Source organism: Pygocentrus nattereri, chromosome 25, assembly GCF_015220715.1.
Source record: "Pygocentrus nattereri isolate fPygNat1 chromosome 25, fPygNat1.pri, whole genome shotgun sequence".
In the NCBI taxonomy this organism is placed as follows: Eukaryota; Metazoa; Chordata; class Actinopteri; order Characiformes; family Serrasalmidae; genus Pygocentrus; species Pygocentrus nattereri.
In genome coordinates, this window is record NC_051235.1 from 23,200,725 (window position 1) to 23,225,062 (window position 24,338).

The 24,338-nt window shown below is 39.8% G+C and overlaps 1 protein-coding gene across 1 annotated transcript in view; it reads right to left on the bottom strand.

Annotated features, from left to right (window-relative positions):
* Positions 1-24,338, bottom strand: part of si:ch211-186j3.6 (neural-cadherin) — a 374,937-nt gene that overhangs the window by 69,032 nt on the left and 281,567 nt on the right. The window contains exons 22-23 of the mRNA XM_017723303.2: positions 23,173-23,450; positions 8,327-8,541 (exon numbers count right to left, since the gene is read on the bottom strand). Of these exons, the coding sequence (XP_017578792.1) occupies positions 8,327-8,541; positions 23,173-23,450 (493 nt within the window). The remainder of the gene's footprint in view (positions 1-8,326; positions 8,542-23,172; positions 23,451-24,338) is intronic.

A 24,338-nucleotide genomic window follows, 5' to 3' on the forward strand; every position in this document is an offset into this window, starting at 1 on the left:
GGGCTCGCTCACTGGACCACCACTTATTATTTGTGTGGCATTCTCCACTGGTCTTTCTAAACAGTTCGGTGTCATGGCTGGATTGAGAAAAGTCCACCAACCAAAGATATCCACCCATTTACCAGAAACAACAAATAAAGCTATGCTGATCATTCTAACACAGTTTTACAATAAACAGCTTGTAGGAGTTAATATGTAACTCCTTATTCACTCTTTAACCCTGAAGATCAGAGTGCAGGCTGCTGGTCACCATAGCAACACAGGCAACAATCTCACCTAGCTGGTAGCTAACGAAAAGGCAAGACGAATGTCGATGATCTGGAGACAAATTGATTCATTTGCCTTTATTATCACCCCAACTGGCTTCCTGATACATTTAATCTGAAATGAGAAACTATCAAATACCATAAAGTCATGTAGCTGAAGTCAGCTTCTCATTTGCCAGGTTCTTACTTGAATTGTCATGTTCCACTTTAAATGGTGCAGCAGTTACATTCTGGCACCTTATGCACCATTTAAGGTGGAACAGGACAATTTGAACAAGAAGCTGACGAATAAGAAGCTGACTTCAGCCTTGTAAAAAAACAAACATTGAGGAAAAGTTTCCTGCTGGAGATGTAAGAAAACCAGCTATAGCTGAGCTACAGCTTAGTGAGTGAGTTTTTGTTTACAACCCCAATTCCAATGAAGTTGGGACGTTGTGTAAAACATAAATAAAAACAGAATACAATGATTTGCAAATCCTTTTCAACCTATATTGAATTGAATACACTACAAGGACAATATATTTAATGTTCAAACTGATAAACTTTATTCTTTTTTGCAAATATTCACTCATTTTGAATTTGATCCCTGCAACACGTTCCAAAGAAGTTGGGACAGGGACGTGTTTACCACTGTGTTACATCACCTTTCCTTTTAACAACACTCAGTAAGCGTTTGGGAACTGAGGACACTAATTGTTGAAGCTTTGTAGGTGGAATTCTTTCCCATTCTTGCTTGATGTACAACTTCAGTTGTTCAACAGTCCGGGGTCTCCGTTGTCGTATTTTGCGCTTCATAATGCGGCACACATTTTCAATGGGAGACAGGTCTGGACTGCAGGCAGGCCAGTCTAGTACCCTCACTCTTTTACTATGAAGCCATGCTGTTGTAACACGTGCAGAATGTGGCTTGCCATTGTCTTGCTGAAATAAGCAGGACGTCCCTGAAAAAGACGTTGTTTGGATGGCAGCATATGTTGCTCCAAAACCTGTATGTACCTTTCAGCATTAATGGTGCCTTCACAGATGTGCAAGTTACCCATGCCATGGGCACTAACACACCCCCATACCATCAGAGATGCTGGCTTTTGAACTTTGCACTGATAACAATCCGGACAGTCCTTTTCCTCTTTGGCCCGGAGGACTTGACGTCCATGACTTCCAAAAACAATTTGAAATGTGAACTCGTCAGACCACAGGACACTTTTCCACTTTGCGTCAGTCCATCTCAGATGAGCTCAGGCCCAGAGAAGCCGGTGGCGTTTATGGGTGTTGTTGCTATATGGCTTTCGCAAGTTTTAACTTGCACTTATAGATGGAGCGACGAACTGTGTTCACTGACGGTGGTTTTCTGAAGTGTTCCTGAGCCCATGTGGGAATATCCGTTACAGAATGATATGGGTTTTTAATGCAGTGCCACCTGAGGGATCGAAGGTCACAGGCATTCAATGTTGGTTTTCTGCCTTGCCGCTTACTTGCAGAGATTTCTCCAGATTCTCTGAATCTTTTGATGATATTATGGACTGTAGATGATGAAATCCCTAAATTCCTTGAATTGCACATTGAGAAACTTTGTTCTAAACTGTTGGACTATTTGCTCACGCAGTTGTTCACAAAGTGGTGAACCTCATCCCATCCTTGCTTGTGAATGACTGAGCCTTTCAGGGATGCTCCCTTTATACCCAATCATGACACCTGTTTCCAATTAACCTGTTCACCTGTGGAATGTTCCAAACAGGTGTTTTTTGAGCATTCCTCAACTTTCCCAGTCTTTTGTTGCCCCTGTCCCAACTTCTTTGGAATGTGTTGCAGGCATCAAATTCAAAATGAGTAAATATTTGCAAAAAACAGTAAAGTTTATCCATTTGAACATTAAAAATCTCGTCTTTATAGTGTGTTCAATTGAATATAGGTTGAAAAGGATTTGCAAATCATCGTATTCTGTATTTATTTATGTTTTACACAACGTCCCAACTTCATTGGAATTGGGGTTGTATATTTTAGAGCCTTTACTAGTAGTTACATTAGCATATACTGAGACATATATGTACAGCCAAGACGGTAAAATAGACATAAAATGTTCTGTCATTAAACCAAAAATAAAAACCAAGGCGGTTTAATTTTTTGTTCAAATGGCTCTTCTTAAAATTTGGGTTGCTGACCCCTGGACTAGAGGAAGACTGACACAAACTGTGCAGCAAAACAATGACCTATCAACTTCTTTGTATACTGTATGTTCTCCTTTATTCTGTTCTTTATTCTGTATTTCTGAGTTCTGAGTTCCCTTATCACCAAAAATCACAGAATCATTTGTGCTAGCTAATGCTGCAATGTGTACAATGTTGTTATAAAGGTCATGACAGACCAGGGTCTGCAGAATGGAGGGTTGCAGGCTGGTGCTGCACAATGACTGAACAGGTTCTCTGAAGACACAGAGTGCAGATGCACAGAGCACTGTTCAAACACAGACTGGGTCATTATAGATTCACAACATGCTGTTGAATAAAGAACGTAATGACTGCATCCGGTCTCCTGATTCTCTTTGCTGGTGCAGGGAAAAGTTTTACAACAATTTCTAATTTTAAGTCTACAAAGTAGACCACTGAGACAGCTATGTAATGGTCTTTAGTCCATTTGTCCATTTTTACAGCATGTCATTCAGTGTCAGAAACCACATTAACCAAATGTGTCTGGCTGGTCAACTGTGTTAATGGAAACATTTTGTAAAATTGTTTATTTGCTCCTTTAAGTAACATCTATCATATACATAATTCATATTAAATCTGCATATCAGATTGTGTAAAAGAGGCAAAAGATTACAGAATAGACATGTTTATGCACCTACTAAATGGCAGAGAAATACTATATCTCGACTGCTGATTAGTAGTACAGTTGGTGCAGTGTAGTGTGTAACACCCCTGCCTTCTACGCTGGAGACTGGGGTTCAATCCCCCACCTGGGCAGGCACCCTACACTATACCAATAAGAGTCCTTGGGCAAGACTCTTAATACTACCTTCGCCTACCTGTGTAAAAAATGTTAAAATTGTAAGTCGCTCTGGATAAGAGCATCTGCCAAATGCTGTAAATGTAAAGTGTAGTGTAAAATGGTACAAGTTTCCATTACCATTTAGCCTCAAGTGCAAAAGTAAACTTTACCCACCAAATATGGCTTAGATAATTGACTATATTTGGGGTAAAGGGGAAAATGTATTATGTAGATTTTTGGTCAATACCTTAAATACCCTAAAATCAGAAATTATATATGTGCACACTTACTCCTTATAACATGCAATTACTCATGAACAGCAGTGAGAAATAGGTTAAACACCCATGTGTTTATTAGGAGTGGATCAGGAGTGATTCAGGCCTGCAGCAGGGCCTTTTTTTCTGGAAAGTACAGCAATCACATGGATTCTGTGGTGATTCAGAGCTGCAGTAAATGGTTGCTATTCAAAAAACAGGGAGCGAGGGAAGGCGTGAAGGCTGTCAGACAATGTGGGTGCAGTACTGTATTGTCTGGACCAGCGAGTGTTGATAGCAGGGAGAAAATAAATCAATCAATAATTTAATTAATTAATAAATGAAGTCCTCCAATTTGATTCAGACCCCATTACGCCATTGCGACTATTATATAATCTCTCGACTGCAATTATTTCAGCTGATTGAGATTCTTTTTGATAGTGGTTAGATTTAACAATCATACGCTGATCAAACACAATGTGAATTAGGTGTGAAGTCAGTTTCTCATTCCTTACCAATTAGCATAAAGTGCAGTGTATGCCTAAATCATCACTGATTTGCTTCAAACTTGTCAGTGTTGTTAAATAATCTGCAATAGACGTGGCGATGTGGTTTCTGCCCCTCTTCACAGGCATTCTGAGATGGTCGAGAATACGTATGACCACATAACTTTTCCAGTGTGAACACTAAGGCTCCCCAATGCATCCCAACGACATCAAAGACCGCCCTGATTAACTGCATCATCACAGCAGAGATGAAAGGAGCTATGTAGGGCTATGTAGTCTCCTCTCCCATTCGTTAATAAGTTGAGTGAGCAGTCCATGCAGTCTAAATGAGTGTAGCAGCTCAGACATATATATGACACGGGGGGGTAGCTACAGGGGCCGTAAAGGGGCCTATGCCTTCTCAAATTTTTGACTGTTCAAAAGAAAAAAAGTCCTCTGATGCCAGTGAAAATTTTTATTTTGCTCTCTTATAATACAAGATTTAACCCAAAGCCAGTTTCATGACTTTTTCCACCATGGACAAATTAAAGTGACTGCCAGATCATCCGTTTTTGGTTGATGGTATCACCATGCCAATGCTTACATGACTGCATGGCATCACCAATCGTGTCTTTTTTAAACCAACTGTGAAATGAGGCATCAAACGACGCATTTTCAATTCCAATTCCAACATTGAAACATGGCATGGCCCTGCAGCTTTTGGGAAACAAACTAGACTAGGCTAGCTAAGCTATGTTGGCATAGGCTACTATTTACCTTGCTATATGAACAGAGCAAGGCAATCAGTAAATACATGGGTGGTAAACAAAACAAAATTCAGTACTGTGAAAAAAGGCCGTACAACTGCAGTCTTCAACTATTCACCCCAGACATCCATTCATGAACAAACACTGGCTATAGTGACTATACATCTCACAATGATTACTAATGTGATATGAACAGGGCATCTGACACTGTACGACAGGGGTGTCCATCTTTTCTGCGAAGGGCTGTTCTGGCTGTAGGTTTTCATTTGAAACAAACTGGAAAACATCTGATTTCACTCGTTACATCAGTTGGTTACAGTCTTCAAATAAAACCTTGTACCTCCAAAGTAGTAACTTTATAGAAGAGTGGGAACCCCTGCTGTATGACACACTGTAATCTACAAAATTGGACAACAGGATGGTCAAAATTTAGGCTCCAGAATGACTCTCTGATTTTAAGCTATGTGTCATACTTTTTAATAATTTTAATGTTGGTTTTCCCTGTCCAAAATCTATGAAGTCAGTAAGGAGCAGGGTATTATACCATTGTCAATAAACTTAAACAAAGGATTGGTGAAAAATAAAATATATATGCAATTTTGCACTTACCCTACATGTAGTTGAACAGTGAAGTCAATAGTCACCTAAATCTTTTCTGTTAATATATCCCCAACACGTTTCTCAGCCCAGGATTTCATTAAAGTAACACAGACTTGTTGATGTGGTTTAGGACACAGAATGACTTACAAAAACCTTTGAAAATGAGTGTAAGTTCACTACGTGGCCATTATAGACAGATGTTGTGGCGGTTTTCATCTCCTCTTTGCTTGCACACATCACTCAGGCATATGGATGCTACTGATTACATTCACTATCTGATGTTGCTTCATCTTACAACCTGAAAATACACATTTTTAAATAAGGAAACTTGGAATTCAGCACAACATCTGTTGTTTTAAATGGCTAGCAGCTGTGTGTAGCTACACAGTATAATTTAGTTTATTTTTTTTATTCACAGTAAGTCATACTATGTCCTAGACCACATCAACAAGTCTGTGTGACCTTAATAAAAAAAGGTTTGGATTTGGTTTGAACAGGTTGCGAGATCTTTTTAGCGTGACTATTTGGGTGACTATTGACTTCTTGTGTTTGTTATCAATATTACTATCAAAGCTTCAGTTTAAAAGTAAAGAAGCAATTTGGACATCAAAGATGTCTTGGCTGATCCACTACACCCTATATATTTGAGTTTTTACCAACCCTTTCCTTTAAAGGCATAGAAATTGCCTTTACTCACATGTGGTAACGCTAAGAAATGACTCTTCCTCACAATCACGTGATTGTAAGTGTTTTATGATACTACCATTAGGCTTTTACTGTAATAGTGGCATAAATGAATAACAATTAAACTGTTAATTGCAATAATTTACATGACAAGTAAACATCATTTAAAGTTTCATGATTAAGAGAGGCCTGATCCTCAGAGCTACCTGACTGTGATATGATCTTGATCTTTTCTAATCATATTGATTGTGCAAACGTGCACATGCACACGTAGACGTGCGCAATCCGAACGGAAGAATAATATCAAACAGATCGAGGACAGAGTTTGTCTTTGGTAGCTATGCAGGACACGTAGGCAGACATGGGTGAGTTCATTAGAGCTCTAAATGTGTACACCCCATTGTAATTACTCTGTGAAATGAATGACAAATAAGGCTGTACTGCATAATGAGCGCCTTCGTTAACCCCTGACACTCTACGACTCGCAGACTGTTTGCTCAAACCGTGGCTGTACAAAGAAGGCACAACACCACACACACTCTTGAATAGACTGGGCCTCACACACACATACAGACGTTTTATTTTTTACTTTTTTTATTTATGTTTTGACTGCTTGTTTAGTGAAGCAAATCTCCCCTGAGTACTGGAGTGTTTCAGTTTTCAAACTTTTATATTAAAGACATTAAATCTTGGCTGAGGGGGGCAGCGCTCTGTGTAACTCTCTCATGCTCTCCCTCTTGAATAAATAAGCACATAAACTTTTGTTATCTTCTTCTGTCAGTGTCTAAATCCTAATCTAAAACTGAGTCGTTCCTGCCTGCTCCTATCTCTGATCAAGCTTCATGAACAGCATTCGGTTTTGTTTAAATAATGCTCTGCATGCATTGGTAGCGTTATGCATTACTGATGAACTGTATTGTCTGCTCTGTTTCTTTGCTCTCCATTTCTTTCATCTACAGGGAAGAGTGTGTAAATCATGTCAATGTCATGATTCACTTCTATTCTCTTATGACACAATACATTACAACATCTGAAATTGTATTAATGATTAATTTTCTTTAGGAAATGATTAGACTTGATTTTGATCCTTTAGGAAATGATTCAATTCATAATGAAATCTGAAATTTCAGAGAAATCAATTTGATAAAAAAAAAAAAAGATTCAGTTTGACTTTGATTCTTGAGGAAATGATTCACTGCATCATGCAATCTCAAATTCTGCCATATGATCTCTTCTGAATTCTTCTGAAAGTGATTTGATCAATTATAATTCTTGAGGAAATCATTCAGTAAGTCAAAAAATCACAAGTTCCAATACAATTCAAATAGATAATTTGTTAAGACATTATTGGTTCCAACTATGATACTTTAGGAATGGTTCAACACAGCATGAAATCTCAAATTTCACTGTAACTTGATTAGATCAAAGGTATTTGGCAATAATTTGATTCAAGTACAATTCATGAGGAAATGATTCAGCATATCATGTAAATTGTGCCATGATTTGAGCTGAACATAATTCCTTAGGAAATGATTTGATTCAATTATGATTCTTGGGGAAATGATTCAGTACTTTATAAAATCTCAAGCTTCAACATCATTCAATTACATTATGATTTGTTAGAAAATTATTAGATTCAACTAGGATTCTTTAGGAGGTTCAAAGCATCATGCAATCTCAAATTTCACTGCAGTTTGATTAGATTACAGGCATTTTAGAAATGATTCTATTCAACTACAACTCGAGAAAATTATTCAGTGCATCATGGAATCTCAACTATCATTATAATTAAATTGGAATGTGTTTCTTTAGAAAATAATTTGAATAAACTATGATTCTTGAAGAAGATTATTCCGCAAGAAAATTTAAAATTTTCACAATTTGGTTTGTTTACACAAAACAACAATTTTACCATGATTCTGTTGTTTGTTTTAATTTAGGAAATGTTTTGGACTATTCGAAGAAACATGGAATATCAAATTTTACTGTGAATTGATCTGTTTATTTATATATGAACTTGTTTATTTATCATGAAAAAATGTACTGAATGCCACTGGGGTATATATTTACACACAAGTAAAGTCAGGATTAACATTGTTAATAAACAGCAATAGGATTTCAATTTGGCCAAAAAAAACAAGTAATGAGGTCGACTTCATTCAACATTATTCTAAGTAATTGTGATAGACTATAACATTCCAAATTTGAAATGTGACTCACCACCTGAAGCATGTTCATGCTGCTAAAGGGGGAACAGAGGTGGCTCTCCTGTAGAGGTGGCTTACCTATAGCCATGAAGTCCTCCGGCTCCCAGGGCTGCAGCTGGGCCAGGGGTCCGCTGTAGAGCAGCAGGCCATCTGCCACCTCCGTGATGAACTCCAGCGAGAGGTGGCTCTCAAAACACGGTCTTATTGGGGGAAACCAAGCATAGCCATTGCCATGGAAACTGTGCTTGGTCTGTTGGCATTCGGGTCCCTCAAACTGAGCTGGGCACTGACATCTAGGGCACACACACACATACACACACAAAGCAAACACATCAGAAAAATCACAGAAACATTAAAAGTGGGGAAGTGAGGGAATATGGACATGGCAGGCTGTACAACGACTCATGGGACAGCTAAACTGGCCTGGGGTCATAACTCAGTCTCCATAGACTAAAACAGCATCCTTCTGCTTGAGTGGACAGAAACCAAAAATCATGACCTTAATAAACATTGTGGTACTGAAGCACATAAGAGACAGACACTATGCAGACAAATGGCATATACTATCATATACAGGGTTATGTATTAGGGGTAAATCTCTGATCTCACAATCATTCAGCCAGATTACGATTCTTTAGAAATGTTTCATTTAAACTAAAATGTTACCCTGTATAATCTGATTGGTATGAACCCCAAATGAACCCCAAATGTGACTTGAGAAACTATTTACATAGTAGTAGTGATAAGAACAATTGTCTAAGTCTGTTTTTACACTTGGAAATGGCCTGACAACTTTATTGAGCCCAAAAACAAGAGAGCACACTAACTGAATATTGAATAGGGATGCTCCAATATGGGATTTGTGAGCCAATGCTGATATCTGACATTTTTTCATGTTCTTTTGTGTTGATGACAAATACGATACTGTCACAGACCACCCTTCATTTAATTTTCAGTTAAAACTGCCATTAAGTACAAGTTATCTGTTTTCAAGAGACATTTCTGAGGAGATTAGATATAAGATAATCATATGAGAAAAATAAAAGGGAAAGTAAAAATACAAGCATTTCCATAATTGTAGATCAAAAAGTAGAAAGGAGAAAATCAAACTCCACTCTTGCTTCAGACCTGAAAGAATCCACAGGAGTTTCTGTCTATCCTTCTACTTCAAAAAGACAACCCGACACTATGGTTCTCAAAGCATGTATAGCTGTCTTTAAGGCATCAGAACAATGGTGTGGCCATCCCAGAGCCCAACCAATACTGAATTTGGGCAGGGGTTCCAAATCCTGGTTCAGAAAATCCACCTCCTGGGGCATGTTTCACAAAGCATGATTTCTCAGATTAGCCTGATAACTTAAGCCCAGAATCAACCCTGCCCAGAAACAAGAGCTGAAGAACATTCCCACTGGACAATGCTCACCTTTGGGCTTAAGTTATCTGGCTAATCTGTTTTGTGAAATACCCTTCAGGCCAGTTCAGATCCAACACACCTAGCTCTAACATTCAGATGCCACTGAAGGCCTTCGTTATTTCTTTACGATCGAGTGTGTTAGTTTAGGGTTGGGGCTAAACTCTTCAGGATGGTAGATCTCCAGGACCAGCCCTGTGTTTGATATTATTTGGATCACGAGAAGCAGAAAATGCAACCAATGTCTAAGACTGAACTTTGGAAGTGTGGAAAAATATCCCTGCAAATTTCTTTGAAAAACTGGAAGAAGCCATAACACAGGCACAGGGTGAACACTATAAACACCAGAGATGGGAACAAGTCACTAAGTTGCAAGTAACAAGTAAGCCTCAAGTTTTCACACTCAAGTCCTGAGTCAATACGGGTGAGTCTCAAGTTGAGTCCCAAGTCAGTAGTCCTAATCTTCGAGTCTTAACAAGTCAGTATGCATTCTTCAGGGAGGAGCAGGAGCTGGAATGACTCAGGGTCTAAAAAGAATCTCCCCAAAAAGGAGCAAGACATTGTGAAAATATCTCGAGACTTCTTTGTGTTCCGTGTGTTCTGTGTTGCACTGTGTAAACATTTATAGCATATAGAAGCTATTATAAAAACAGTAGGACAACATCAGCTAAATTGGGGTGCCCAATCCTAGCCTTGGAGATCTACCACCCTGCAGGGTTTAGCTCTAACCCTAAGCTAACACACCTGATCCTTGCAAAGAAGGCCTTCAGGAACATATGAAGATTGGAGCCAGTATCTTATGATAAAGACGCACCTCCGGTATAACTGAGCATACCTAATATTGATAACTGACTCCAAAATTGATGCAGTTCAATCACTATGTTCAGATTAATGTATCAGAATACAGTGAAGCACTGCTGCAACTCTATTGCATATATACTAGGATTCAATAGGGTTCTCTAGATATACCTTATTGCTTTTGACTTTCCTTCCCATGCTGAGTCCACCTGTTGCTTGCACACTAAACGCAGCACACATACACTGTATCATCCACTAAAAGGCATCAGTCACAACTGCTTTCCTTTGATTCGCCCCTGAAACCACTGCTATTTTCTCGGCTCCCCTGCCTTTATGTCGCTTCGATGAATATAATCATAGTTTTGAAAAATGCATGAATCTTGCTTTTCTCCTTTTCTTCCCCTGCCAACCACTCTCTCCCCCCCCTCTCCCTCTCACTCTCTCATTCTTTATCAATCTCTTACACTTGGTAGCTTCTCCATATGCGAGTTAGCATGTCAGCCTTTTTTTATTCTCTTTATCCTCCTCCTTCCTCTCTCTCTCTCGTTCTGTCTCTCTCTCTCTTCCCCACAGGCCTCTGATTTTGTGATTGAAAGGCAAATGATGTTGTGAGATGACAGCGTCTCGGCGCGTCTGACAGACGCAGGATTCGAACGGTACTCAGCCAGGATCAGCGCGTCCAATAACAGAATGGCGTGCACCACGCTGTCTCTGGTAGCGTCGTCTGCTAATCAAAGCTAGGCCCGTGTTTACTAAAACAACATACCGTGGCAGGAGATGAGCTGGATGAAAAGGCGACGTGAGAGGACGTGTTTATAGTAACAATCAACACAGAATCAGAGGAGGAGGAGGAATCGCCCTGGTGTCTTACACCAGGTAGGGCTGGTGCTCTTCAGTGGGGGGAGATTTTCACAAAACCTCTTCCACTTCCAGCCAATTAAAGCCAGCAGACGCTTTTATGGCACTGAATAATACCACGGAATAAAAGATTCAATTCAGTAGCTGAGCTAAGCACGGTGAAATCTTGGTCCAATTAAAGCCGTTTGAAGGAGAGGACAAACCACAAAGTCGAATGAGCAGGAGCCACAAAAGCAAGGAACAAGATGCAATCTAACCACTGGCAGCCCTGCGACAAAGCCAGCTGTCTAACGCATGAGAATAAAGACAGCATGATAAACTTACGGCAAGCTCAGAATTGATTCGCAAACAGACGGTTTAAGACAGTGCGAGAAGATTGGCAGAGCAAGAAAAACAGGCCATCCCGAGATACGCCTTACAGTACACATCTTTATTGTGGGGCCGGGACAACTCAGATTTGTTCATGCGTTCGAGTCATTTACAAAACATTCATCACGCTCGCGACAGGCGATGTGAGTGCACAACAGAATTCTAATGGGCACCAGCAAAGAAATTTACCGTGATAATATCGCCGTTATTGCATACCTAATACAAAGACATTGATTAATGTCAGTCTCCTGGAGAAACCCAATCCAGATAGTTTTCCAGCCCAGTGCAGCAAATTTTCTCCCCAGACACACATCCAGGACGTGGGAGAGGGCTGGGCCTGCTCGCAATAAGGCGACATTTCACTCTCCAATCAATACAATAAGGCAGGAATCGTCTGGAGGACCTTTTAAGCTAAAGTTTCACAAAGAGCCACTAGCAGTCTATGTCATCAGACTCTGTGTTTTGCCATAGGGTTTGGGTTACAGTCTGAGCTGTGATATCTGGGGCTGGTTAGAGTCATTTTGGCTGCTTTAACTCCTCACATATGGCCGGCAACGGATGGTTAAGAGGCTGCTTTGTGTGGATGCAACTTTAGGCATAAGAATATACAGTCAAGTGACAGAAGCAATAAGAGAGGAACTGGACCATCAAAGAATGGAAACGTAGCAAAGGAGTATGAGAGGAAAGAACGTTTTAATGGGTCATGCCATTTTGGTTTTTAGTTTCTATCCACTTGTTGAAATCTGAAGCTGTATATACAAGCCTGCATGATAGACAGAATGATAAAACGCTGAAATACTGAAATAGAGAAGGAGGGAGAGAGGGGCAGAGAATGAAGAGAGTGACAGGGAAATAGAGTGGAGATACATATAGGAAACATGAGGAGAGAGAAAGAGGGGATATGGAGAGAAGGAACAAGGAAAGAAAGGAAGACTTTATGCTTTATTAAAGCATCATATTACATAAAAGGGCTACATATTAAAGGACCAGAAAAAAAGAGTAAGGGGAACTCAGATTCACAATGTCAGCAATGAAACAGTATCACACCGGAATCATCCACATACACAAATCCTCAATCAACACACCATTTCTTCTCAGTCCTACACACATTCTGAGAGTTCTGATGGAACCCAAGTTCCACTCTAATGCATGATTCCACTAATGCATGAACCAGTTTTATGTCTCTTTGAGGCCCTTTGGATATCAGCAAAAATCACTTCTACTCTCTTAAATATGGTGCTTCTTCAAGGGTAGGGAAAATGGTTCTATATAGAACCATAAACATTCAAAGAACCCTTAACATGATTAAAGGGTGCTCTGCTTTGCGAAAGGTTTCATCAGACTGATGAAAAATGTGTTGTAGATGGATCTGTATAGAACCTTTTTGAAAAGGGTTCTATATAGCACCAAAAAGATTCTTCTATTGTTACGATGTCAAGCTAGCAATAGTAGAAGAACCCCTTTTTGATGCTATATAGACCCCCTTTTAAAAAGGTTCTTCTACAGCACATTCTCCATCAATCTGAAGAAACATTTCACAAGCCAAAGAAGACTGTTAACCATTTTCTTTACTAAAGAACCTTTAAAGAACCATTTTTAAGCGTATATTGTTAATTCTGCTTGTTGTACTTGGAAATTTGCCAAAGTACATTTGGAACTATGAGCCTGTGTGTGTTACACCTGAAAATAAATAAAACAAAAACAAAACTTGAGCGTTCCGACAACTCGGCCCAGGAGCTCAAAAAGGGAGATCAGCCTTGAACCATCAGAGAAAGCATGAAAAACACAATCAAGGCTAAAACAGAAAATGCATCATGGTGAAACAGCAGAGTTCAATTTTGACACAAAGGTATTAGTGGGCATTATAGAGTATAGGGTCCTCCATCGGAAGTCTACAGAGTGCAGAGAGCCCCTGCACAGCAGCCTCCATGTCCTATGAGACAGAGAGAGCTCTCCATTTGGAGTCAGTCCTTCTTTTTAGCTTACTGAAACAATACACAGCTCTTATACAAGGCCAAATTACTACGTTTTGAGAAAGTCACGCTCAGAGAACTTCCAATGGAGAAAAGCTGCCCTCCCCTTTCCTCAAGAACACTTGGAGTAATGCACTCTGGAAATGGCTCACAAGTCAGTCCACCAGATAAGGCACGGGCTATAAAAGATATTATAGACTGGGGGGAAATACTGCTGGAGAAAAATGGATTTGAGAACGAGGGTTCATCATAGTGAGTCTTATTGTCCCTTGACACCTTAAACAGCCCCCAAGCATCTACTATAGATTAGCTATGAGGAGTGAGGTAGTTTTGGAAGGTTTGTTTTTTTCATCTGTCTTCAATTATGGATTTCAGTGTGGAAACAGCACCAAATGTGACATGTCAGCAGAGCATGGCCTATGTGGAAGAGCTTAACTTCCAAGATTATCCAATCAGCAGCGACACGACTGATTCTCCACTGACCTCAGAGCAGCCGTGGTTTGCCTATAGAATTATTGCTCTCTATGTCTGGTTCTACATAAGATGTTATGGCTTCTAACACTTTAGGCAACAGTGCTGAAATAAATGTGGGAGTTTATGTAAGAATGTGCGATAAATTACATATGATATAATACAAACCCCGCAATTTGCCCCTTAGACTGCTTTCAACTTTGCTACCTAAAACAGCATTTAAATCCACAGTTGTTAGCTGGCAGTGTTAGTGGATAACTTTGCCTTGTTCAAGCAGGCGCATCACTGCTATCACAATAAAAGTCATTCTACTGTTTAAACAAGGGAGTCTGATTCACTTGGATGATTAACTTATATGCATTGGGCGGTACGGTGGTGCAGTGAGTAGCGCTGTTCCCTCACAGCAAGAAGGGCCTTGGTAGGGTTCACCAGTTGGGTGTCCAGGTTCCTTTCTGTCCCCATGTCTACTTGGGTTTCCTACCACAGTCCAAAAACATGCAGTCAGGCAAACTGGACACACTAAATTTTCCCTGGGTGTGAGTGCATGTGGATGTTTATGTCTATGTGTCTGCCCTGTGACGGACTGTCCAGGGTGTTTTCTGCCTTTCACCCAGTCACCGTTGGGATAAGCTTCAGCTCCACCCGCGACCCAGATGGATTAGCGGTTTAGAAATGTGTGTCTGTGTATGTGTGCATATGCATTAACATGTATTTTCAGCATAAATACATAGTTGAATAATTATCTAAATAAACTAAATAAACAGTCTAACTGGAGCTGAACTAGTTTAAGAATAGAAGGAAACGAACAAATGAAATATGTTTAAAAAGTAGTGTTGCAAAACATGAAATAGATCAGAAATTAGCACTTTCTGTAGTAAATATTTTTGTCAGTGTGGTTTACACACTGTGTGAAGTAGGTCAACCATCCGCAATATAGACCCTAGAACATGGAGAGAGACAAGATTAGGAGAGGAGAAAGAAAGAAACAGCGAGCCATGGAGGAAAGAGAGAAACAAGAGAGAAATACATGGAGAAAAATACTGAAAAGAAGGCGGGACAGCTAAAAATGTAAAGAGAAAAGGAGAGAAAATGGAAAGAGGAGGGAGAGAGAGAGAGAGAGAGCAGTAAGAGATAGCAACCAAGACTGAGCAAAACTGCTGCCAAAATGTCAATGAATCTTTTCACTTTCACCTTTTAAAGAAACACTGGCAGTTGATAAGCATCACCTAGGTTTGGGTACGGCCACAAGTTTCAAAGATTAAGTTCAAAATGCCATGACATCAACTACAGGCCTAGCGGGCTATCGAATCATGCCATTCTCCTAACCTGATAATCAAAAGTCTATGCCTGGGGGTATGGAGGTCATCAGCACAAGGCTCTCCCATTTTAAAGTGAACATTTCGTGCGAGCAGATGAGGGCTTAGAAGGCTAGCATTGTCCCTAAGATTTCACGAATGCCTCACTAAATCAGACCACTTTGCCTATTTGCCTCTGTCTGAGCCTTTATTTCAGCAGTGTTGGCCTAAACACAATCCTCTCACACCTGCTGCCTTGTTTATCTTCGTGCCTTGTTGTGTTCATTTCCTGCTTGCATACACAGCATGAGTGATGCTGTTTCTTAGCGGGTGAGAAACCCAATGTAATCTCCCCTCTGCCTTCCACTTCCAAGCCCCATATCTACTTCCAGCTCCTTAAATCTTGAGCATCATCGCTTGCTGGGTGTTCAGGGCGAGTTTGAACTGCATATCTCAAGATCTCAGCTCAAACGATAGTGATAAATGCAGCTAGCCTGCACGTTATCACAAAATGCTAACACTGGCCTGTCCCGGTTATCTCTTTTGCTGAAGCTTGCGCTTGGGTTGCACGTGGCATCAGGGCAGATGAGGGTGGAGTGGAGGAGTGTGGGTCTGTCTGAAGTGCTCACAGTGCTGGGCGTACATTCCCCACTGGGAAAGCGTTGCTACTGCTTTATCCGGTTAGCTGTGACAGTGCGTGGGCTGCCGGGTGATGCCACTCCATGAAACCTCAGAAAGTGCCTACATGGCTAATCAGCCAATGCCATTTAATCAGCCAGCGGCACTGGGGAGGAAGTGGCTCAGTGGGTTAGGCTCCACTGCCAGAAGCTCAGGGCTGCCGGTTCTAATCTCAAGAGATTCTCAGCGTGGACGTGCATGTGTATGTTCGCTCAGTGCCCAAGGACTGTTCTAATAGTCTGGAGTTTTGTTCCGACTGCTGCTGGGGTACCTTCGAGCAAGGAACTTGACCCCAAGCTGCTCCCAGGAAACTGCAGCCCGACACTTGTGCCTCCCCTACCCTTTACTGCAGCACAGTGGTGATTTAAAAGAGCAACCCTGTCCAGTCGTCCTGCTGAGATTAAATAAAGATTCAAAGCCTGATCTGACTGGTTCGACTCAAAGGGCTGCACTATTTAAAGACTCTGGGATTTCTAAGAAACCTGACTTTGATGGAAGGAGCTGCTATGTATTATCATTCAGTAACTACAATTAAAATACAATAAAAATAACCCCACAGAGGCCTCTGTCGGCTTTCACTGAAACGGTCATGGACAGCCATGATGAAACGAGGTGAATTCTGACAGAGAATATGACAATTACAGCAATCCGTGACATAAATTAGATTGTAGATCGTTAAATATTTCTCATAATCTAAATATACCAGCTTTCAATTTCTAAAAAAAAAAAAATATATACATTTATGTATTACTTTTTATGATGAACCACCCAATAAGTATAATTGTGTTTATCAGATATGTACACAGAGCAGACTGACAGAAGTTAGACAGCAGCAGTGACATAAAACAAAAGTTCAAGTTGCAAGTCTTAAAATCTTTGTTTAATAATTAAAAATATGCAAATGTGTTTTTGTTTAGTTATTTTAGCTGCTTAACTGAATACTGAACCAAATTGATGCTCCAACATTAGGGAATGTAAATCTTGCCCAGTATTGATAACTTTGGTGTTAATTCTGTATTTGATAATGACTTCCTTTCATTCATAGGGACATTTCACATCCCTTATGAATCAGCTAATCCGGTTAGTGAGCCTGATGTCTCTCTGTTTGTCACTTTCCAGTGAGTGTATGTCTCTCAGCACAGTTGGCTCTGTATGTGTGTAATGTGACTCTGTGTTGAGCTGCTAGTGAGCAATGATGATGAAAGGGGAGGGGTGAGAACCCCCTGCAGTGAAAATAACTCACATCTCTCCACAAAGATGAGCACATTGAGATAAAATTTCAATCAATCATGTCTACCGGGTTTGTCTAGAGGGCACTCGCGAGTGAGTCCAAAATGAATGCATTTCTACAAAGCTTTTATGCAAAAGTGTAGTTTGTTAATGTTTAATTATTTATATACATTTTATGTAAATATGTACCTTTCTTCTTAACAAAGAACACATTCATTTTCCAATTAAATGCTCACATAAGTAGCTACAAATATGTTTAAAGCTACACTGTGCACAGTCATATGCAAAAGTTTGGGCAACCCTGGTTAAATGACCAAATGTTTTGTTGATTTTCTAAGTAAAAATAAGTTAACACATCCTCTACAGAGGACACATTAATGTACAATTACTGTTACTTTGCTGAATTTAACAAATAAAATAAAAAAATAAGTAAAGTTTGGACTCTGTTGACTATATGGCACATTTTAAACTCAGCCAATAAAAGGAAATGTGCACTAAAATTAGTTATGTCTTCTAGAAAATCAACTAAAGAATTTGACCAATGATATTTGCATATAGCTGTACGACTGCAAGTTTTGGGAATTTGGAGACGTCTCTGGTAAAAATGTGTAATTGCAAGGAACACGTGAAAAAAAAAAATTGTCGGTTGTGCTTCGGACCCTTTCTCAGAGCAGATAAATCTGACGATTACAAGTGTGTGGAAAGACAATTCAATCTTCAATATCAATCCAATATTAAATAATGCAGCTTTTTCATTTTTAGTCATTTAGCTCTATTCACCCTATTTATAAAGGATCCCCTTGTAGGCTCAGTCTAGCATGTTACCATGCTAGACTGTGCTGTGTGGTCCAATAAACACAGGCCATGTTGCACAAAGGCCTTATAGGAACATTATTTTCAAATTTGGTCATTTGGGATGACAGTAAAGTTCTGATTGATAGATAGGAGTGGACAGTGGAAGTCTGGACCTGCTGGCTGGTCCATGAAGTTCATTCCTCTTAAACATGTCCTTGGTTTATAAACACTGTAGCAGTCTGGGGCATTTGGAAAGTAATAATAGCAGTATAAGCTCCACCACTTGGGAAAATGCCATGAGGTTGACATAAACAATAGCGGCATTACAAATCCCTGATAGTGGATTTAATGAGCAATTCATGTCATTTCAGCATGTGCTGCCGTGAGTTCCACAAGGCTTCACAAACAACCTCAAAGAGCCAGAGCCAAACAAGAGTGACTGCCATCGTACTTTCAGTATTTCAATTACAGCCCATGCGTTAGAAATCACTGGTAAAGGATTTGAACTGCACCTTGCTGAGACATTTTGTAAGTTCTTCCTGACACAGAAAAGACTTGCACTCTGTGCGTATGGCCCCAGAAAATTCATTTAAATTCATTCTCAACAAGACAGTATATGTCAAGGAATGGCTGAAAGCTCGGATTAACGCTGCATTCACAACACAAAGCGCTGTGGACCGCACCACTAGCAAGCCCCATTACACGCTTACTACGTCCAGCGGTTCCAAAATCCACGGCTTTACTTGCTCCTTTTAATTAAACTACTGAGAACTAAATTAACTTCTACCCGCTTTTAGAGGTGATTAAAACACAGAGCTGATGACATATGCTGGAATGGGATTGGGAGACATGCCGTTTTGCATATCTTTTAGAAACAACCATATGAGCAGATGGGGGAAAAAAGAGCAATATGCAGCACAACAACAGATCCAGATTGCTGATGAATATGGAGAAAGACTTTTCCTTCATTGGCATTCCAGTGGCAACCTTTTTTTTTAGATTGTGTGATCAACTGAGTAATCAATCAGATGAGACATGGGAGCACCACTGTCTTCTCTTTCAGAACAGAGCATGAAAATGCATGAATATCGTCATTGCCACATCAAAACTACTTTTTCTTACTGCTGAAAACATCGGCTGCCCTTTTCCTCGTCTGAATTTTTCATGTTTGTGATCGTGTTGCAACAGAACTCAATCCAAACCTGGTGAAGGACTTTCAAGTGATTTATACACTATTGTTATTATATCTGCATCAGTATAATACCAATTTGCATTTGAGTCATGTTAACACACAAAAACATATGACATCACTATTTCAGACTTCACAGGGTGACTTGAAGCAGCACTTGTATATTGTATTTTAGTGTTGTTTTTTTCTTCTGACTCCGTTAAACTTTCAATTTTAACAAATACATCACATAGTGCAACTTTAAGATTGCTTTTCCATTGCCTATAATGGGGGGCTCACAATGCAGTTTTTTTCTAAATGCTGAAAAACAAAAGGCATCTTTGGGGATTTTTTATACCAATTTTAACACATTAGCAATAAAATACTATTTCTGCCTCATTTGGATGTCCCACAGTTGAACTCAGTATACTTTTTCTTTAGTAACTATTGTAGCATCCTGCTACTGGCTGCTGCTGGTACCAAGAGATTCTAGAGGTATGGCTAGGCAGATGGCCACATGCAAAGACTAATGGTAGTGCATCCGACAAATAGACTAATAGTGTTGTTTTATGATGGTCATTGTCAGTTTAAGTTGTGTGTGTGTGGGTTTGTGTGCATGTAAGTGTGTGTGTGTTTATTGTGTTAGCATATGCCAGGGTATATATGTATTGGGGTTTTTGTGTGTTGGGGATTGGTCACTGTCTGGGTGAAGTGTATGGCTCCTGGTGACCTCCCTGTTTCAGCAGCCTTTTGACCAGTATGTTCAATAAAGAGCACTTACAGCTGAACCATGGCTACTGCTGTGCTTCTTTTTCTGCTGATGCTACAATATATTTTAAGTATAAATGTGTACAAAACCAGAAGCAAACAAAATTTTTGTTTTTTGTCTGTGTAAGCAGGTCAACATTTCTAAAAGTATTTTAATGTGTTCATGCATTATTTTCATTTTGCCAGTTGAAATGGTTGTTTTTGTGGACAGGTGTGAGTCATTTTCACAGTGGGGGGATCGGTACACCTTCCTTTTTACCCACCAATACTCACTAGCAGCTCAACACAGAGTGACATTTTACACAAAAGTGTCCTGTATTTTACATGTATTGGAGCTGTCGGACCAAAAAGCCTCATATCTCCATTTTTCTGTTTCTTACATAATTTAAAAATGCCTGTTGCCCTTTACATTGTGTGTAAGGTTCAAGATGAATGGACCAAAAGAAATGGCAGAAAAAAGGAATAAAGTCTGGTTCCATTGACTTACATTGTAAATAAAGTCTCCTGTAAAGTTAGCATATTGAAAGTTTTGTTTTGACAACAATGATATGAACAGGATTAGAATGGATTTGATTATATTAATACAAAAAATATCTGAGCCAAGTTCCTTTCAGCTGGCAGAATGGCCACTAGGAGCCAGCAGAAATAGACTAGTGCTTCTTGTTGCTCAGCTACAATAGCGTCATAACTGCCCATCAGCTGTGCTAACTAGCTATTGTTTTAATATGTACAGGCAGAGCTATGTGGTGCTGCTAAAACAAGTTAAAACAAACAAACAAAAAAACTGCTTATTGTTTACATTGTGATAATTTTGACTAATGAAGTTACAGTTCAAGGTCTTTTCAGACTGTTACTGAAGCCCATTTCTTAAGATGATACACACTGGGCAATTGTTGATTAAAGTAGATAATTGTTGATTAAAGTAAATGTGCTACTGATATAATACACATGATTCAAACTCATGGCAGTTTATTTTAATCAAGCCCCCTGGAAGCCGCTAGTGTATATTGATGATGTGTTGCTCTGCATTTCTAACAACTCCACAGGAGCAGAAATTCGCCTCTTAAATGGCATCTGTAACCGTCTCACATCATTGCAGCATAGAAAAAGCTGCTCTTTACTCCATACGCATTCCATCCTTTCTGTAATGCTCACTGAAATAATAATGCACGCTGAGCATCTCATCCCACTCACACTCAAAATACTTCCTACATAAGTGAATGGGATCAATTACATTACACCAGCCAATAGCTCTAACCTATTGTGGGCCTACAGCGGAATCTAACATTTTCTCCACAGAAAGCGGCCCCAGAGCCGCTTCTAATGAAAAAAAATTAAAAGTGTGTTCAGTGTCTCTTAGCCTCCGATTGGGAGTGAGCCCCAGAAAAGATTCAACACTGGAGAGTTAGTTATTAACTCACTGACCGCTAAGCTTTCATACCTGAAAAAATACACCCTCTGCTCCCGGCAATCATGGAGTTTTATCAGGCCTCGGCTCCCCTCCATCCCCTTGTATTGTTGTTCCATGGGGAAAATCAATAGGCATGCCAGGGCTGGATAATTGACTAGCAAGCAGAAGAAAAGCTCCGTCGTCCCTCATATTTGTGAGAAGTCTCTGTGGCAAGAAGATTAGCCTTACAAATAGTGGCTCAGACCCATCTGGAAAGTTCACTTGATCTTGATTCATTTGGTGCCTTCAAAGAGGCTGTTTGTGTGGGGAAAGGGAGAGAGAAGAGAACGGGCCTAGCTAACGGTTTCAGGCTGTTTCATCACACTGACTGGAGACTTAATGTGATGCTAACATGTTCGCTTTAGCCGTTTCCTTAAATAGTGGAGAAACCTGATGCATGGCTGATGACAGACCGTGAGCTGTGCTCCAGCAGAACAATGGCCTCTGTCTCCAGGCCTTATAGCAGACCAGAGCTGAAACCGCACTGAGATTCCTCAAGCAGTTCTTCAGGCGAGTTTCTCAAGGACTCTTTCTTTATTTAAACGTTCATGCATAAATTCTCTTAATCCACAGCACATACAAAAGCAGGGACCTAATGTGCCTCTAGATACGAGCAGAGAAACAAACAAACAAAATAAACAAAAACAAAACAAAATAAAAAATACAAAGGGCAGGGCAGCATGGCCAAAAAATCTTAGCACAATATGTTTTCTGTAGTGATAAATACTGACACGTGTTTCCTTGAGACCCCATTTAAGCCAGAAAAGTCATTTGAAGCCTAATGATAAAAATCAGTTGATAGTCAAACATAGCTTTAAATCGCACACATAAGGAGAGCAATGTTTAAAAAACGTTTCACTCACCCTTCTTGCAAAAATGGGCACTGATAACCATGTAAATAAATAAATAAATAGATAAATGGATTTGTAGCTTAGAGGCAACATTTTACAATAATGCAAAGAAATGATATAGAGCAATATACAAGTAATTGGATTTTTATCTATTTGGAACAAAACTGAGAAACGTTGCATTGACTGAAGAAAAAAAAAGCTATGCCGTGTTTATACGATAAACCATTGGGAGTAATGTTTTCACCAAACAATCATTTGGAACCACAAAGAAAGATAAAAACTGTGCCAAAGCATAAATTAACTGGCTAAATTAATTCCACTGTCATGGAGTGTTGCTTTAAGACAACAAACATGATTCAGCAACTTCTCACAGCTTAAAAATTATTTATATGATACACAATATTAAAAAAAAATGATTTTGTTTGTTTTTAAACCAGAATTATTTTTGTATGGATGAAAAATGACAATCATTTGCCTTTCTGAGTGGGATTGTCTAATGCAGTAAAGTGAAAGATCCACAAGCTGCACCATGACACCTTTAATATATATATATATATATATATATATATATATATATATATAAATAAACTTCTTCTTCATCACATCTTACATGTAAATGTGAACATCACCTACAACCACCAACTGTTAGAGCTTCAAGCCTTTACTGTTCACAAGCTGAAGAAGTCCATAACATGTTTCTTGAAAATATCTCCAACGCACAAAAACATTTGATACTTATTGTTATTGTTTCATTGCTCAAGCCTGAAAGCACACAGACACACACACATTCACACATGTTGCTCCCTGACCTGTATCCACTCTGGGTGTCCACACACACTCCTCCATTGTGGCAGGGGCTCCAGGGGTAGGTGGAGCAGCCCTGGTGGAGATGCTCTCTGGCGGCGCAGCTGCACACAGCGGTGGCCTCCAGGGTCACTGACACCAAAGCCATGCTGCCTGAGTCCACCACTGTGGGCCGGTCACTCACACTCAGACGGGTAGTGCAGCCGCCCCCTCCCCCGCAGTCTGCATCTGCACACTCATCTATATGCACCTGCGTAACATTCACCTGCAGGAAGGACTGCAGCTGTGGAGAGGGAGAGAGAGAGAGAGAGAGAGAGAGAGAGAGAGAGAGAGAGAGAGAGAGAGAGAGAGAGGGAAAAACATTATGAACTCAGAAAAAGGTTCTAGGGGAAGTGCAAAACTATAGCAGATGTATAAGAATATATATATATATATATATTGTAAATGTATTGTCAAAAATATACAGTTTAAATAGTTGTGCTTATATTGTTCTAAGTCTAATATTACTTTTTCATTGAACTGTTTTTTATCACAATACAATACTCCACTTTTCAGGGTTGACAACCCAGCAACCAATCACCTGCTAGTTTCAGTGCTGGGGCACCTGTGGTTAGCCAATCAAATCCTTATGGGGGCTAATGCCACCCCAATTACATTTTGACGAAATATCACAGGAAAACAAGATTATTTTTTTTTAATTGTGTGATATACACCCTGGACAATTAGTCAGTCCATCGCAGGGTAGAATCACAGACATATACACTCACATTCACATCTAGGGGCAATTTAGCATGTCCATTTGGCCTGACTGCATGTCTTTACACTGTGGGAAGAAACCAGAGAACCTGGAGGAAACCCACGCAGACACAAGACAGACATGCAAACTCCACACAGAAAGGGCCCTGGTCACCTTGTCAGGGAACTGAACCCAGGACCTTCGTGCTGTGATGCATCCACAATGTAAAAAATGGTGTTTCAAGCTGAAATAGTTATTTAGCGTTAATTACATCTAATTTTTTGCAGCGCACTTGCAATATAAATCGCCTTGCTGAATCCTATTCATTCTAATGTACATCTCCATCACAATCAGTGGTGCATGATTTGTGATGCAGTGCAAAATTTAGTAGCAGATTTCAAGTTTAAGCAAATGAGTATGGATCAGGTGGTTTAG